The sequence below is a fragment of the Anser brachyrhynchus genome, assembly GCF_964034855.1.
Source record: "Anser brachyrhynchus genome assembly, chromosome: 16".
Lineage (NCBI taxonomy): Eukaryota > Metazoa > Chordata > Aves > Anseriformes > Anatidae > Anser > Anser brachyrhynchus.
In genome coordinates, this window is record NC_137734.1 from 8,559,919 (window position 1) to 8,578,590 (window position 18,672).

General features: G+C 40.4%; 1 protein-coding gene across 6 annotated transcripts in view; it reads left to right on the plus strand.

Moving 5' to 3' along the window:
* Positions 1 to 18,630, plus strand: part of RIPOR3 (RIPOR family member 3) — a 58,669-nt gene extending 40,039 nt beyond the window's left edge. For all 6 annotated transcript variants that reach the window (XM_080558063.1, XM_080558062.1, XM_080558064.1 and 3 more), the window contains 13 exons: positions 394 to 519; positions 2,690 to 2,835; positions 9,625 to 9,754; positions 10,402 to 10,983; positions 11,598 to 11,737; positions 11,940 to 12,072; positions 12,766 to 12,874; positions 13,465 to 13,626; positions 13,784 to 13,942; positions 15,077 to 15,279; positions 15,543 to 15,626; positions 16,552 to 16,642; positions 17,607 to 18,630. In XM_080558063.1, coding sequence (XP_080414189.1) covers positions 394 to 519; positions 2,690 to 2,835; positions 9,625 to 9,754; positions 10,402 to 10,983; positions 11,598 to 11,737; positions 11,940 to 12,072; positions 12,766 to 12,874; positions 13,465 to 13,626; positions 13,784 to 13,942; positions 15,077 to 15,279; positions 15,543 to 15,626; positions 16,552 to 16,642; positions 17,607 to 17,707 — 2,166 coding nt within the window. In that variant the 3' untranslated portion in view covers positions 17,708 to 18,630. The remainder of the gene's footprint in view (positions 1 to 393; positions 520 to 2,689; positions 2,836 to 9,624; positions 9,755 to 10,401; positions 10,984 to 11,597; positions 11,738 to 11,939; positions 12,073 to 12,765; positions 12,875 to 13,464; positions 13,627 to 13,783; positions 13,943 to 15,076; positions 15,280 to 15,542; positions 15,627 to 16,551; positions 16,643 to 17,606) is intronic.
* Positions 18,631 to 18,672: the final 42 nt, after the last annotated feature.

Below are 18,672 nucleotides of genomic sequence, written 5' to 3' on the forward strand. Positions count from 1 at the left end.
GCCCTAGAATCAAGTAACAGTTGCTGCCTGTTTCTTGGAAGACTGCCCTTGGCATGATTTGAATGCATCTCAGTATATTTTAGGTTTGCTCCCCTGCTTGTAGTGATTCCAAATCAATTCCAATGAGCCTTGTATTTCAGTACCTCTGCACCAGATAGACATAGTTTTACAAGTCTTCTGGAATGGATGGGACGTGTAGTTAGATGTTGATTTAAGGTGTTAAATCTGACAGCCTGAACCTTGCCTCTAGCCTTCTACTTTATCCAAGTTCCTAAATGCATAGTGATCAAAGGAACAGCTTTGCTTCCGCAGTACTGGAGCAGAGTGAGGCTTGTGGGCCAAAGAGTGTTCTGGGTTATGTTGACCCACCATCCTTCTCTTTGTGGTTTCCAGGTTTTTGTGCGACTGGGACGCCAAAAATGGCGGTTGAAAGGCAAGATTGAGACTGATGACAGCCAAACGTGGGACGAAGAAGAAAAGATTTTTATACCTAATCTCCACGAGCAGTTTGAAATCAAGGTGTGGTGTATAATGGTTGGATTGGAATCAGTGTGTTAACAGGTCTTCTGTCATATTGCTTACTTGTTAGCCTACCATGCATTTGTCAAAACTCTTACGTAGCTTTATTTTCCTAGGCATGTAAAAATAGCAGTTAATCAACGTGCTGTGTATTGAGCAGAATTCTACTTCTGTTCTTCCTTACCAGGGCTAGGAGCACGGTGTACTGTAGTGGTGCATTTGCTTTCTGATGTTCTGGAGTCTGGTCTATGTGTTTTTAAAAAAAATAAAATAAAATAAATAAATCAATATCCAGGATACTGTAGGGTAAAGTTTAGATGTGGAGATACAAAGATATGTATGTACGTATTACTTGTATTACCCATGTGGAATACTAAGTTCCTGGGGTTCTGCTGTCTATTGAAAAAGAAAAATGGGCATATGGAAAATATATCACTGCACAAATGCATTTTGAATGTGTAGTTCAAACATCCCCATATGTGGGTGTGCTACAGATTCTTCTGTCATGTTTGCATTAAGTGGTGCTCCATGTCTCCAATAAGCTAATGGCATTTATTTATATGTCAGTACGAAGTGTACTTTAAGTAGTAGTATTGGGTTCCTAAAGACAGATAAAGTACCTCAAAAGAGGCCATATATTTAACAGTAAGGGACCAGTGGTAGTGGTCTGTGATACAAAGGTGATATTATGTGGGTATTCCTTGGAGGAAGCTTGTATTTGTGGACTCTTATGCAGCTGGCACTGGTTCTGGTACGTACCTAGCAGGTGGAGTTAATCCTTAAATAGCAATTCCAGTGTAGTCTGGCATCTTTCATGGGCTGGACTCTGCACTGTGACTCCTGTCAACCTAAAAGGAGCTGAGATCGAAGTCTGTGCTGGACCCTATTCTATTAGGAAACTGTGCCAGTGCATGGTTTTGAGTTCTGGCAGTGATCTTAAAGCAGTCATTGCAATATTCCCCTCCTATCTGGCAGCAAGAAGTGGGTTACATAGGTGGGACTTCTTGGCATCTTGCCAGCACAGCCTTTAGAAATGTGCTTATAACATGTTTTTGGGTGCCACTGTACAATAAAGATCAGGTGAGAGGCTAATTGAGAGGCCTTTTTCCTGTAATAGTTGTAAAAATGTGTATTAATTTCTGTGACAATGAATCACTTTGTTTCATAAGAGCTAATGCAAAGTTTTACTTTTTCTGTCAGCTTATGAAAGTCTACTGACTAATGTTCTCCACACCATTCTTCTCTTTCTAATTTGTACTTAATCTTTACACAGAACAAATTCATAGTAGGTTTAAAAAAATAAAAACTTGAAAAGTGCCAAAGAACTTTCTGAGAGGAGCCTAGGAGCACAGCTTTTGCTAACATTTAAAGGAGATGCAGGCATGGAACTAATTCCTGAAATGGACTTCTGGTACTTGTGCCGGAATTCTGTATTGCCTGATGCTTTATGTACTTGTTTTGGAACAACTTGATGCAGAATAGATGTATGTTTTCAATAGCAAAGATTTATAGCAAATGTATAATTTAGTTTGTTTTATTTAAGTACCTGAATAAACCAAGTGCCAAGCTGAAAAAACTGCAGGCCTGCATCTGCATTGATAATGAACTCGGAGCTGCCTGCAGAGCTAGAAGGAAGAACTGATGCTTATGTTCAGATCTTGCTCCACAGCTTAGCTCAGAACAGTTAGAAGGGTCACAGCAGATGGCGACAGCTGCACTTCTAGATTCTTCCCGCAGCTTAGACCTGAAATATTCCAGTGTAGGTAGCCTAATATACTTGCTTGTGTTATTCAGATATATTTTATGACAGTGTTCTTGTAATAAGATGCAGGCTAGACTCTGTACTATTAATGACTACTAGAGCTAGAATTTCCAAATTTCAGACTAAGTTCATTCTTAATCACAGTCCTTCAAACTGTGTTATTAGAAGTGCTGTACAGCTCTGTCTCTTTCCACCACTCAGGAATCTCCTCTTCTGTGTTAGCAGTCCATGGCATATTCCTTGTGGGATTATTGGCTCACAGCAGTTTAGGATCCAAGACTTGAGTACTGGGGTTTTGAATTTGTTGTGGTCCTCTGAGCAGATCTGAGCCTGGAACATTTGCCTTTCCATATACATGACTCTTAGGATTGTCTGCTAAGATAAAAATGGATATATTTGTCTCCACAGGTGACAGAACTGCGAGGACTGGCCACTATTCTAGTTGGAGTCGTGACATGTGACAGCATAAACTTCTTTACAACCAAGCCTCAGGCAATCATTGTGGATATAACTGAGCTGGGCACTATCAAGTTGCAACTGGAGGTCCTCTGGAAGTAAGTACAGCTTAAAATGAAAAAAAAAAGGGGGGGGGGGGAGCCAGAAAAAGTGAAATAAATTAAAGCTTCTTAAGTATGTCACTTAGCAGCATTCAGCATCATAGTCCTCTTTCTATTTGCAGAGCAGGTGCAGGATAGATAGAAGCCTCGCGCTTCCTTACAGCAACTCCAGCTGCTGGGCCTGATCTCTGAATCTGTGGGACCAGCCCTCTGGAATGGGAGCACAGGGTGGAAGGGGCAGAACCTATTTCTGTGACCCTTCAGTTCTTTCTACTGTCGTTACCACAGCCATGGCTAGCCACAAGAGCTGATTGTAAGCTTTTGCTTAGTTTACAGCTTTTCGAAATGAGCATTCAACTCTAGCTCCAGTCAATGTATGTACATAAACAATAATCTTAAAGATTATGAAATGAAATTACAAATAGCAGCTTCTAGGCACAATGGGGAAAAAAAAATACCTGGAATCTAGGACGATTGCTATTACCAGGCCACAAGTCATTAAAAAAATGAAGCTACCCTGAAGACTTAGCACCTTCATATTTGCACTACGATCACAGCTGTTGATATAAGGCCTGTTTGTGCACAGCAGAGAAGCTTGGTTACAGATGCACGTTTAAAACAGTTGGTTATTTTCATGGTGCCTGTGACTTGTTAAATAGTTTTATACTTGTTTGTACTAGTTATTGTAGTTGATTACTGATGTTATTAAAAACAAATTCTCACTTTTGTGGATGCTGCACTGAAACTTCTTCCTCACTCTAGACATACCACTATAGATTTTTCAGGTTGTACTGTTACTTCTGCTTTGTTTTCTTATTTGGGTGTACCACTGCAGTCTTGCTAGGCTTTATCTTCTGTGCTCACTCTAGTTGGTTATGTCTGAGTAGGTGTATGATGAGCCTAAATTAGTCCTTTCCCAACAGCAGTATCTGATATGTATTAATTTGTAGCTCTGTTGTCTACAGATCATGTGATAACTCTCTGAACTTATTAAGATTTTTTAATAGTAAGAAAATGAGTGACCTGCTTTCCTGAGAATCTCTGAAGAAGTGAGGAAAATGATTTTACAGCTCATTAACTACTGCTTTTTCTTGGGTTTGTGAGGGTTTTATGTGTGTGAATACCCTGATATAACCTTGCCTGTAGGATGGTGTTGTGTTTTCTTTTTTTCCTACCTTCCTAACATGGAAAGCAGCTATATAATTCGGTAAACTTAACAACAGATCAGATTGGTACTGGGGAAAGCTTCTCAGCTTCTTGGGAAGCAAAGGCAGCAGCTTAATGCTTGGGACTGTCAGTGCACATTGAGCATCTTGTCTGTAACAAATCAAAACTTCTTAGCTTTTTTCCATCACTACTGTGCAGGGATTAAACTTAGTTGTTTTAGTGAAATGCCTAATTAAATAGTGGGGCATCCTCACTTGTACTTCTGTATGTGGCTTACTGTGGTGCTCAGTTCTTCCCAGCCCACCATGTCAAAGGAGCTTTTAAACATGTCATCAAAAATTGGCCTTTCCAGAAGGCCCTTATTATGGATCTAGACTCTCTCCAGGAAAAGCAGAAAACAAGCAATGTTTAGATTAGGAAGGGCACCATGTAATGGCTTGCAGGCCAGACTCACTTATGACTCAGCCTTAAACAGCGCTTCTCTGACCTAGGTGGCTTCTCATTTTCTTAATCACCAAAAATTAAAAATAAAAAGTTTGTATGTGTTTAATGTGTGGTCTGCCAAATAGATCTTACCAAAACAGAAACATTTCCGTGCCCTTAGGATAAAATAACCAAATGTATTTTATAGTCAGGCTTGAAAATCAAGTCTTAATACCCTATTTCTACTTTTAATTACCTTTGGAAGCATAGTTTGACTTGAACCTTGACTTAATTGTTGACATAATTAAACCTTGACATAATTTGACTTAAAGACTTTTAAGCCACAAACAGAAAAACTGCCACATGAAGGTTTTCTGTTGCAATTCCTATTTGAGTGCTGAGAAACAGTTTTTGGGTTTTCTTTCTGGGAGAGGGGAAAGAAGAGCTTTATTGATCAGCATACTATTTTCTGCATGCCTTTTGTGTATACTGTGGTTCTTGAAAACCTGTTCTGTTGAACTGCAAATACAATTGGGCTGAAACATAAGGCTTAGCAACAGTATCTGAAATTTTGTTTTCAAACACACACACTGCTCCAAGTCAATGAGAAACAAACTCACAGAGCAGAGTTCTATGTGCACCTGTTGTTTATGGCAACTTTTTTCCTCCTGAGATCTAACATTGGGTATCAGTATATGTTTTGGTGAGGTGCTGCAGCTGCTCTGAGGCTTCTGAAGCCTCTGTTACTTATTTGAGAAGCTGAGCCGCTAATTAGTTGGGTAACAAAGCCTTATTCCAGAAGCTTGCTGTGATCATGCATTGTATGTCCTCTGAAGCTTCTTACTCGTGGCAAAGCACATACATAATCTCATTTCAATCTGAAAGCAGACACGTTCATGTTACAATTACTGAAAAGTGTGTGGAGTGAGGATGTTGCAAGCTGCATGATATCTATTTTTTAATGTAGAAACAGGTTTTAAAATTAAAGACCTTCTAAAGACCAGTTAAACTTTTGGGTTTTGACATTTGCATGTTTTAAAATTGGGGAAGGAAATAGAGAAAGGGGGTATGGGGTCTATATGGGCTCTTAGATACCCCTAGCAAAGTCAGATGCCTTTATTTATTTGTCACTTCTTCCCGCTCACCCCACAGCACACACACATACACCTCCAAAACTCCCACTGGCTTTAATCTGGATGTAAAAATCATCAAAAGCCCTCTACGCAGCTTTAGGGCAGGAGGGACTACAGGCAGAATACTGTTTGCAGAAGTGCATTTCTTATAAGGGAAGTCTTTTCTCCCTATGATTTCAAGCCTAACATCTCTAGAAGTCTCCTTTGTGGAGTAAAGGCGACATGCTTTAATGAACTCTAGGTATAAAATTTGTTTTTGCCCTTATGGAAAGTGCATGTTGAGTGATGGCACACTTTTGTGATGGAGATTGAGTTCACTTCTCTTTTGTGCTAACCCACATAAATGGCACTCTAACAGGTTTATTTCATACTTGCTTTTGCTGAGTTTACTTGCTTGGCTTGTCACTGTCAATAACTGGCATGAATACATGTGTTACAAATTTTTGTCTCCCAAGAGAACTGTATGGGGAAAAGCCCTTCCCATTCTGGGGTATTGTATGGTTTCTCAGATGATAGCCGAAGTCTCCAAAGCTAGTGGTACTTGTGACTGAATTTTCTAGAAGAGTGTAACTTAAATTATGTTGATACTTGCTTGTTGCAGCAGCATGCTGGTCAGACTGCAGCTTTTCATTGGCAAAGATGGACCCTCCTATGGCACTGGGGATAACCATCACCCAGCTTTTAGAGCTGGCAACAGCTGAGCTGGGAGCAGGACTAGCAGTGATGCACTTTTTTGGTAGTTAATCCCCACTTGGAATTTCTCTGTGTATGAGAAGATTTCAACTGCGTATCTCTGCTGTGTTTCAGTTTTGTGAAAGGTGTCGGGATCCTACCAAGCAGAATCTCCAGAGCACTTCTGCACAGAAGGCAGGCTGGCAGACTCTTCCTCTTTGACAGCCTGTTTGTTTACAGGAATGAGAAGTGGCATGGTGATAATTCAGGGTGTTTCTATTTTCAAAGATAAAGCACTCTAAAACAGCTGCTTTTTCTTTAAGAACTAAACAAACCTATCAGCCATGCCCAAATGTCCCTGAAAGGCAAGCTTTCACTACGGACCTGCTTTGTGAGAAATCCAAGTGTAGATCACTCTTCCACTTCTAAATGTATATTTTCTTTAACTAGGCCACTAGTCTTCTGGCCTCTAATAAAAGTTCCTTCAGCTCCTTTATAGATTATGCCATGAGGAGCATGAATGAGCTTGGGCCTGTTGCAGAATTGCTTTGCTGGCCGGTTTGGCAGGAGACTTGGTTTCTTTTGCCAACCTAAACAGCAGTCTGAATTCTCTCTCATGAAGGACAAAAATAAAGCCTGTATTCTCTTCTCAAAACTTCAGTTAGCGCCCTGTTCTGGGATCTAAGGGTACCAGCCAGCCACAACCACTCTTGTAATTTCTGCCTGCTTTGAGCATGAGCTGGCCTGGCTCACAAGGGTTCCTGGAGGACAGAAAACCTGAAGGGAGAATAAAAAAAGGAAAGTCTGTGTTTTTTTTTTTTTTTCTTCTGGAGGGAGGGAGCACAAGGGGGATACATCCTTGCTGACAGTCCTCCTATAGACAAAAACTTCTATGAATAGATACTTTCTCACACAGGTGTGTTTAGGCAATAGTCCATCGCTATACTGCTGTGCTTTGGATCCAGATGATGTTTCATAGCTTAGTCCAATAACAAGCTGTGCTAACCTTGATGTTGGTGCTCGTTATGCCACAATGAACAGCAGAAACCAAACTCTGATCACCCTGTTAAAGTTGCATCGATGTTTTCGTGTATATACATTAGAAAAGGAAAAAAAAAAATCTCACGACTTGTTAATAAGTGAGCCTGCTCCAGCTGACCAGAATTTTTGTTGGGATTAACGCGAGTCTGGATCCACAGGCTTAACGAGGGCATTCAGATACGTATATCCACCACGAGTCCTTTGGCCCTATGGCTATTTAATACAGGGCAGGACTGGACAAAAGGAGGCTGGTTACGGTGCTGTCCTGCCCGTGGGAGAAAGGAGTTCAGAGCCTCTGGAGCTGAAGACAGAATTGAGTTCAGCTCTTCTATGCTCTGCCCCATTACTTATGTTCCTCTGAGGACATAATCCAGGAAGTGTCCTCCTTACACACCCAACAGAAAAATGAAGAAGGGTGAGGAATTGGTAGAAATCTCAAGTATTTCACCCCTCCAAAGGGTGGGGGTTTTGATAAAACATCTCACTGGTATCCACACGGTACTGGCAAGGCTGAGGCACCTCTCAGTGTGTCAAAGTGCACAGCTTCTGATGTCATGGGAGGTTCAATCTAGGAAACACGAGCTCTGATGAGTTGTAAACCGCTTCAAGGTCAGGCTGGGGACATGTTTTGGATGTGAATGCTGAAGTCCTGCAACGGTGCTAAGGCAAGCTAAAGGAGTGTCATACTCTGCATTAGTATCGGCCTTAATGAAGGCATTGTAATGTCATGCATTTCGGTTAATTAGTCATAAGCAAAGGCCAACATGCGTTTGGCAATATAGAAATAGAGGACAACAAAAATGATCAGAGAGATGGTGTCACTTTCATCACAAGGAGAAACTAAATAGGCTAGAATTTTTCACGCTTGAAAAAGTGTTGATGCGTAGGTGTTTGCTGTGCAGAGTGTGAAAAGGAAATGACTAGCCACAGAGGACACCCCAAGTCAAAGTATTTGTTCCGTGTTTCAAAGTTAAATAATCAAACTTCTGCGTCCTTCTGGCCTACGCAGATTTTGTGTCAGTGATCACAAGAAGTGGCTAGACAAACTAAGGACAAGTTTGTCTGCTAGTGACGATTAATGGCAATACTCTGCTTATAAAGTCTGGCGCGTGACACATCTAAGCAATGGATTGCCTGAAATTTGAGTATACGTCTGGGGAAGGCCTGCCACAGTCGACCTGTCTCCTGTGCATTTCCTTCCTGGCTTCTGTCAATGTCAAGACGTTGGGTGAGATGGACTCTTAGATCTGTCCCAATGTGATGCTTTGTTTGCTGTACAATGTGGAGCAGCATGACAGATCATACCCAAAGAGCTTAAAAGCAAGAGATAATAGATAGTTTTGAGCAGACTTGATTCTTTCCAGTGTTTGTTCACCCTTCTTTTCACTCTCTTCTTGCTATCCTGCAGTAACAGCAACTGCCTGCCTGTGCGGAGGGCAGCTCTATAGCTGTGTTTTGCGAGAGGGTACCAGTAATTGTCAAAAGGGCAAGATGATTTACATTGTTATTCCTGTCTGTTCCCTACCAAGTGTCATTTTGCATTACTGTATTGCTATATTACAAGCTACAAATGAAAAACCTGAGGAATGGATCCCCGTGTCTCTGAAGAAGCACCATGGATGGAAGCAATTTGCTTCCATCAGTAAACATAGCAGGCTTTGGCTACGAGGTTCTTGCTGTCAGAAATCTGATTTATTTTCTACGCAGTGAGACAATACAGATGGTTGTTAATGTGACTGCATGGAACTGGCCTGTTTGATGAACCCCAGCTGGGTGACACTGGTTAATTTAGCCAATTAACCTGTATTAGGCGAGCTCCCATAGCGTTACCTCCATGCTGAGGATGACAGTGGTGAGTTGCACTCAAGGATGCTGTCGATGTGCAACATGAGAAGTTAAGAGGAGGAAAATTAATTACGTTTTTCCTTCATTATATGTTTTGTATTTCCTTTCTGTCTGATACGGTGTGTATCTCACTAGCTGTCCAGTGGCTATCAGCAAGCAACCTGTACCATACTTGCCAGCACTGTTGGCCATGTAGGAAACTACAGCGGGACAGGGAACTTGTCAGACTGCTGGCATGTTGGTCTCTTCTTCCGAAGACTGTGGCACAGGTCTCTTTCTGAAGGGTGTTGTGAATTCTGTGTAAAATATACAGAGTTTTTGCCTACTTCCTTCTTTCTCTGCTGCTGCAACCAAAGGTACTGGTCAGAGAGGCAGTCCATCTTTCCTTTTATTCACTCTGATGTTTACTAAATGTCACAATTCAAATCCTAACTAATCCTGTTGCTAGACATAGCTGTACTTGCTGGTTGTACTGACACTTGCATTTTTGTTTCTTTTGCTACAGACCCTTTGACACAGAGAACCTGTTTTTGTCACCTGGAACCACTGCCAAGTTTTCTGTGGGTAGCAGGAAGAACTCTTTATACAACTGGACCCCACCAAATACCCCCAGCTTCAGAGAGAAATACTATCTGGTGAGTATGCTGAGGAAAACAAATGCGAAGTGCAAACCTAGGATGTGATTTGTGGATTGGATTAGGCTATTGAAGAGCACAGTCAGAAATGTGGGAACATGTAACATTCTAGAACCATTGCAGATTATCTGGGGGCTTCTTTGTATTTTATTCTTATTATTTTTATTTTATTTTTAACCTGTATTAATTTGAGTTTCATTTTAGATTTTGTAGAAGAAATGAAATCCCTGCCAAATGTGCCTCTTGGCAGCCAGAACAGTGGGGATCTGGGCACATTTTTAATACTCTGCAGTGGGAATCAAACTAGGATCCAGCCTCAGTGGTCATGGTGCAGAGCAGTATCTTAGAATTGCTATGTAAAACAAGCCTTCTTCCTCAGCTCCCCTTTTTGCCAAGGGTAGCCCAAGGGAATAGAAAAGCTCCCCATGCATTCAAGAGGGTTTTAATCTAGTGGTTGTTTTATATGATCTCTATTTCTGCAATATGTCTCTAATACTGATAACGTTATATATACATTCCCCTAATAACAAGTCTAAGTCAGATTTGGTGTTGCCTCACCATGCCAGGAAACCACGGTTCTCTATCTTAGGCGGTATCTTATGCTTTTCAGTTATATATGTGCTCACGTATGCCTTTGTTTGCTGCAGTCTGTTTTGCAACAAAGACAGAACCAAGGGGATGTAAGTGAAGAAGCTCAGCCTCCCAGCATACTGAGCTATTTGGCTGCCTGTGATTTTGGTGTGCATGAGAGGAGCAAGCCTCACGATCCTGTAGAGACGAGTGAAGCTGACTCATTCAGCTCTGAGGATCTGAAAGGGACAGAGTCTAGAAATGCAACTCCAGCTGCAGACCACAGGACATTGCCATTGGTGATTATTCAAGAGGCTTGTGCAGAAGAGCGACATCCACTTCCAAATCATGCAACTCTGGACATTCTGAAGAAGACTCCGTGTGCGGATGGATTTCCAATTAACCCATCTACTTTTCTGAGTTGTGGCAAAGGCAGCAGAGCTTCTTTCAACCAGGCTAGAAATCGCCATCTGACAGAACAAGAAAACATTAGCCAGAAAAGCTTGAATGCTGCAAATGATGTAAAACTAGATGGATGTACGAAGTCGATTGATAAAACTCTCCAAGAACTGTTAAATTTGCTGAAATTACACAATGTTAGGCAAGCCCAACTGGAGAAATTGGAAGACCAAGTTTTATCTATGAGGGATAAATTAAAGGTATGGTAGTGTTTTACTCTTGGTAGCTTCCACTGCATGTAGTTTCCACTGTTACTCCTGGAACTGTAAGAATTTCATGACCCTGTAGTGGGTGGGCTTGACATTAGGATGTATCAGTGGCATGTTCCCCAAAAATAAGTTTGGCCACCAGAGGTCAGTCAGTACTCAGAAAAGGCAGCCATGAGAGCTGTCTGCGCAGAAGCACTGTGTTGCATCTCTCAGGGACAGCGTTCAAATACTATTCAGAGGTCAATAATCTGGAAAAAAAAATAAGAAACTGCATGCAGTCAAACTGGAATCTAGTCTGGGTTAAACAGAATCTGAAAAGTTCTTGGATACTACACTGACATGCAGCAGCCTGCTCAGATTGCTACTTCTGGATATGAAACAGGGAATATGACACTAATGGCAGGAGATGCAGAGAAAGTCAGCTCTTGTACCAACCTTCACAGGTGTGGAAATCCAAAAAGCAATACAAAAAGACTAAAATATTGAAGCATGCTGTGAAATTAATTAGCAACCATTTTTTGAAATCAGCAATGTACCAAGAGCTAGTTTTCCTGATGGTTTGATGCCTGCAAATAACTGTATTTGTCCCTCCATTCTATCAACAGCTAAAGACACTTCATCACAAACGTTCATCTATGGAAAGTTTAATGGTGGAGACAGTGCTGGAAAGTTTTGACTTTTTAAACGCTGACTGCAGTGCTGATGAGCTTTCGTTATTTGGAAGCATAAGAACAGCCAGTATCAGGTAGGTACCTGCAGCATTTTATTATAGGGGACAAGGAAAAGGGAAAAGCAAGGCTGATCCCAGGGACACTTACTTACTGATAGACGATGCTTGGCTAGGTACGAATTGCACAGAGCTGCTAATGGTATGAATAACCAGGATAGAAACAATTTTTTAAAAATTATTTTTGAATGCTCTGAGGTTCATTTCATTCATTCAACAGCACATACAATGACAGCACGTTTCAGTCCCTGGGCTGTGACATGAAAACAGAAACAAGAGGTGTAACTACTGGTGATGACAACTTAGATGTACTTTTGATAACTCATCTGAAGCTGTGCAAAGCTCTCTTGCAGGTAAGAAATAGCCTATGGGTTTCCAGGGCAGTGGTTCAGGATGGCAATCGTGTCCCAGCAATGCAGCGTATACATGTATGTGGGCAGATCACATCATACAAAGGTCATACAAAACCACTGCCTTTTTTCAGCCTCTTGGTTTTTATGAAGCTCTAACAAATGCTTCTGTGTGCAAAGCAGGCTGCCAAAGAAGTAGGATAAATTTTGGTTCCATTGTGTGCCAATAACAGGTGATTAATATTATTATTTTTGATGAATGGAAAAACTGCTGCCTCCAGAAAGAACTGGTAGCACATAGGGAAGAAAGAATTCTTATCTCTCCTTGAGACCTCATTCCCCTGTTGATTTCAGTTAGTGCTCAAGCACATTATTGTCCTCAAAGTATCACCTCTGATTTGGGTGGCCTGTAGAAGACAGTATGTCTGTTACTATTGATCTGCTACACGGTTGTCAATAGATGGGGCAGAGAAGAATTTCAAATGCTGGACAGTCTTTTCCAGGAGAATGTGATTTATTTATCCTGTTCTGCTGAGCAGCTTTGTACTCAGAAGTGATGGGAAAAGAGGCCTTTTGAGAGAAGCTGGTGTTCTCTCACAGATTTTAGAAGCTTGATTCTATGAAACAAAAACTCGTTCATCTTGAGCTTGATACTGCCTTTGTTTCAGCTACTGAGATGAGCATGTTGCATTTCAGAAACTCAGATCACCAAACATAGCCCAGATTGTCCAGGAGAGCGTTTTGGAAGAAGTGTCAGAGCAGACACAAGTCCTGGGGGATGTCTTGGATACGTCTGTTGAAGAAAGTGAGTAACTGCATATTGTCAAGGCATTCCAGAGATGTGAGTTACAGGTTATGCTGTTTGAGCTTTCCCAGATACATCGGAGTTTCATTCTAGATTCCTTACAAGCATTCATATAACTAAAAAAGTTCTTACAGGTAAATTTTAAATTCTTAGAAAAAACATGTCTCGTTCAGAGGTTTGGAGTTTTCCGCTTGTGAAGGTACATAAGAAAGGATCTCTAAAATGCTTGGAAGTGGCATGCCTCTTGCTGGTAGAAGTGGAAATGGTTAAACTCACAGAAAGTTCTTTTGAAACTCGAATCAGATGACAGGAAAAGTGACTAATGAACTGAGGGGCAGTAGAGCTCTGCTAGGCCTCTCATTCAGGTCTCCTAATGACAGGTAGGTACCACAACCAAAGCTTGCTGAAATCAGTACTTGCAGATGTTTAAAATACTGGCAGCAAATCTCCAGCTTTGAACCAAGCCATCTATATAATGCAAATACAATTGATGCTGACACATCCTTCGATACGCCATGCGGTGCATAATTTCTTATGTAAAATCCAAAATCTGCTAGAGCTCACTGTTTTCCTAAAATGTGATTTTTCAGTTATTCAGAAGACTAAGAAGAAGAAGCACTATCTGAAGATCTGGAGTGATCTCGCAGAGCCTGGCAGTATCTTGTTTTCTTCGGCAGAAAGATTCCATAATGCACTGAAATACACATCGGCGCTCAAAATGAAGGAAAAATACCCTGGTCAATTAGAAGCAGGTACCAGTGCGTTCCTTGAACATGAGGCTGCTTTGGTTTCATTTTGTTGCAAGGATGAAAATTGTCCTTGTGCCTTTAAAGAACATATGTTTTAAGCAGCTTACATCTAACCAACTTTTCCTTTTCTCATTTGTTCTTTTCTGTGTTATCATTTCAGTATTGCGGAGGTTTCTAGAGCAGATTGTCACCTGCGATGGATTGCTCCCCTCTCCATACCACCAAACAGAACCAGTTACTTTATTCCAATTTTATAGCTACCTGGAGAAACATCATATTGCCAGCCTGGACAAACACTTGGGAAAACTTGCTAAAGAAGGTAATGGCAGCACTTGGCTTCTTCACTCAAATCGTCAAGCCCAGGAGCTGCTTCTTCCTCCTCAGGTTTCTGGTGAAGATAAACTTCCAGAGCAGAAAACAGTCCTACCATTGCATTGCCAATTTGTTTTGGTTTTAATTCCCCTTATAACCATGCAAGGATAGTTAGAACAGGACAGGCGTGCTTGACTCTCACATCTGACCAGGTAGAAACAAAACAGAGGTGTGAAGGAAACGTTCATCCCAAGTGTTGTAAAAAAAAAAAAAAAAAAAAAAGGATTCTGTGATGTACTGAAGTTAGAGCAGAAACCAATTTGGCAGCAACCTACACCTAGATTCAAGGACTGAGTAGATGTCTGTAGCTTTGTGTGGCTATATCAGCAGCAATGGCACAGTTAATAGCAATAAAATTTCAGAGGTTAGTAGCACGTGCTTTCTAAGAAGTAGCCAGAGTCTTGCTGAAGCTTAGTCCAATAGCACTTTAAAATTTAGCCTGTACCAGAAAAGAATTATTTTTAAAATGGTCCTGATACTGGATGCATCTTTAGTTTTATTTTTTGATGCAGATGATTTATCAGGTAGGGGACTGAGGATTTGTGCATTATTAGTGAAAAAGACCTGGAATACTCTTCAAATTCAAATTGTCAATTCAGCCTCTGGTTATTTTTTTTTGAAAAGATGCAAGGTTTTCTTTTCAACCAATACAGCAGGATTTTTCAAAGCTGTTTAAAAATTATTTTTCTTGATCACTTTTTCCCCTTGTTTTAGGACTATTCTGGTTGTCTTAATATCCAAATGTGCAGGAGTTCTCTTGCATCGTGTGTTGTACTTGATGCACCCAGGTCTTATAAGGACCAGGGCTTTGTTGCATCCTGTGCACTAAAATTATGAAATAATAGTCACTGCTCCGTTTGTCTGACAGTCTGGCATAGGAGGAAATGAAACAATGAAAGGGAAAGAAGACAGGATGGTCAAAGGGGCAGTCATCCTGATGTGCTTCCTGCCGTGCCTAGCTTGCTTATTAGCCATGTGAATAACTTCATAGGCTGAAGGAGACAGAATTAGAGAGGAGTTTGTCTTGTCTTGAAAATGTCTTCATTTGTCATTTATTGAAGTTAAGTCATTTCACTTGCAGTGATGCTAATTGAGGAGCTGCAGTGCCCTGGACGGCTGAAGACTCTTAAAAAATTGAAAGGAAAGCGATTGAACAAGCTCCAACCTCTACCGCAGACTTTACGGCTGCTTGGGATTTTACAGCTGGATGACAACCACCGCGTCAGCAAAGCAGCCACATCCTGCCTCTCCCGTGCAGCAGCAAACAAGAACTTTAGGGAAAAGGTTAAAACTTACAGTACTTATCAGCTTCTCTAATTAGGTGCTGGAATACATGCAACTTGTTTTATCCTAGAATAGTACTGTTGCACTTCATCAATCTATTCTTGAACCTAAACCACAAAGTGCTCAACTGATTTCTCTGTGTCCTTTATTCAATTTCACATAGGTAAAACAGTGCTAATGTCAGTCTGAATTTGAGTGCTCAATTACACTTAGGTTATAAAACCTTTCTTCTTATGGTTTTTTTTCTTTTTTTTTTCCTTTAGGCTCTCCTTTTTTACACTGATGTTTTAGCTGATTGTGATGCAAGACTTCAGCAAGCTGCGTGTTTGGCCCTTAAAAACCTCAGAGTAAGTATTTATAGCTCTACTTGTTTTTTGCTGTGTCTGGCAAAAACTGCTGGGTGATGAAGTGTTTATTTTTTTTTTAAGCTTGTAGGGTTACTTTTTCAGCTTCCTTTTATTTGATGAATACTTTGGCTGGCACAGTTCTAAAATACTGTTGCTGTTATTTAAAAGGCAGCAGGTAGAGGGAGCTGCAGTCGGCTTGGAGTGTCTCGATTTGATAGGCACAGCAAAATGGTAGAAAGGATATTTCCTAACTGCTACAGTATTGTCACAGCAGACAGTATCTGACAGGGAGACATCTAGTGTGTATGAAAACGAGCAGTGGAGTCATTTGTATATGGAGTTGGTTCTTACATTGTAACTGTAGAAAATAGAAGTTAAATCAGTTCATCTTGTTTTAATAATAGGCAATTATAGACAGAAAATAAAAGTAATATTTTTATTGCTATTATAAGAAAATGTCAGAATAGCTTTAAAGCTATCAAACAGCTACAAGCCTGTAATAAATTGTTTGCACACAGGCAATTATTGTGAGTACAGTTTCTACAAACACGTAGTCACAAGACAGGCCCCACAAACCAGTCTTACTCTCAAATAGTCAGATTTGCAAAGCAGCTGTTGCCGTCGCACAACCTATCAGTGAAGGTCCTGATTGCTTTATGGTAATTTAACAATACTGCAGCAGTGAACTGCACGCTAGAGTTTTAACACTTTTTCATGCCTTGAAAAGAGAAAGCAGCAGAAGTGAGATCGTGCTTGTAAAAATTAGGTGCAAGCTTATATGTTAGGGGAGAAAAGAAAGATCACAGTCGAAGTCAGATACAAGAAGAGGTGGGAGTTGGTTTGCAATGTGTTTATCTTGCAAAAAAAGTGTTCATCAAAATGCTTGCTGAAGCTACTGTTGCAATTTTACTTTTTTTTCAAACAGGCTATAGAGAGTATAGAGCAGGTCGCCCATCTGTGCCAATCTGAAATAGAGGAAGTTAGGAATGCTGCCCGGGAAACAACACTGTCCTTTGGTAAGTCTTGCGTACAGCTTTCAAATATAGATTCCGAAGAGTAGCATGAAATAGTGCAAAACCAGACAGGCCTGAAGCTTTACCTATGTGGTTGTACAGCATGAACACGTCTGGGACAATGGAAATGTTTCGTGAACAGCTCTTTCATATACCGTTAAGTTACTACCAGTAGTAATCTTCCCCTCCTAGCTTTTGTAAAAATGACATTTGAACCTGGCAGAGTACAGTAATGCTGCTTCTAGCTCTGTGAGATTAGCTAAGATGATTTAAAGATCTTTTATAAAGCAAAACAACAACAGAATATTTCAGCCTGGTAGTCTCATGTAGCCACCTACAAACCAACTAGTTACTTCTGATTTTCCTGTTCCTATTCTCCACACTGCTCCATTCTGAATACTGGAGCCATCATAAGTACAGACAAAATTGTTTTTTACCTGTTACTTCACCTGAATTCTGTAGATACACAGTGGGGTTGACCTGGTAATGAAATGTCAATGTTCTCAAGTTACTACTGTCCAGTATGTGTACCTCTAATAAAGGCAAAGGAGAAGTGTCTAGGATAAGTTTATTAAATGCTTAGCAGCTGGGGAGGATGTCCACTTATCGAGGAGATGGTTAATTTCTCTGTTCTTGCTAAAAACGATTAAGATCATGCTTAGTGCTGGGGCTCTCCAGACTTACCTCACAGAAATACTAAGATTCGCATGTATTACAAAACAAGTTTTCCAGTTGTGATGCTCCAAATTAACGTGTTTACAGAAGGCCTGATTTCTTTTTTTCCCCATGGTGTCTTCTAGCATTTTTTTAAAAACTTATTCCTTTAGAGATGTTTTTGTTCAGAGCTTAATAAGAACTCTCAGGAGTGACAAAGTCATGACAGAAATATTTCAATGTAGCACTTTTCTCAGGGTGTTTCTAACGGCTTTCTTTTCCTCAGCATGGGATGTATTTTCTTTCTCCATAGGTGAAAAAGGACGGCAAGCCTTTGAGAAAATGGACAGGATTTGCTGTGAATTAAGAGACACTGTGCAGCAAGAGGCTGAAATTGAAATCACAGTATTTTAGTAGTGGAATATGAGGAGCTAAACCATACTGTCCTCACAGCCACAGCTGAGTACTGAGGATTTAGTTTGTTCAGTGTCTGGTTTACTACACCCTGCTATGTACATGTTGCGTACTGACAGTACAGTTTTGTTTCCAAAGTGGGCACAGTTTGCAATCTAAACCAAATAGACTGGAATCTGTATTTTCTCACTCTCAGCACATGACGAAATCTCAAATCGAGGTGCTGCTTGAGTTAAATCTCCATCTCACTGGAACTGGCTGCCCCTGCACAAACTAAAAGTCAAAGATGATCTATTTTCACTTAAAATATTTTATTAATTTTTGCATTTCTCTAAGAGGAAGTAAATGATCACTCTCCTACAGTCCATCTATGAACTAGCAGATAACAGCTTACTTATATCAACTTCCATATAAATTAGAAAAATCTAGCAGCCTTAAGTGGCTACCCTTTTTTTTTTACGCAATTGAGTTGCAGAAGAAAAACTTGTTACTTTAAAAGCCATTTTTGGGGTAATCATTGCAACTTAGGCCAGGCTCGAGCAAGGCTTGGAAAGGGTAAGTACTGAGTGTATATCCTCAGCAGTTTACAAGGGGAAGTTATTTATCATATTAGCCATGTACAGATCAGCCTGCCATATGGACAGATCTAAGTAAGTTTAAAAAAAAATACAAAAAGCATTTTATTTCTTTAGTCATAGACCAAGGTTTTGCATAATCACATACCCATTGTCAGGCTCCTTACTCAACACTTATTTAATGTAGTGGAGGGTAGTCACAAAGAGAAGTCTGGCTTCAGGTAAAATACTTGAAAGGGTTTGGCTTGTGTGTATATATTTTATATATATAGTACTTTTTCTAGTCAGTATTTATTTGTTGAATTTCATACTTTTTTTCTAAAATTCTAATAAAACTTTTGAGACAAATTCCTGCAAGTCCTTCATGCTGGTGTGTGTCTAGAATAATGG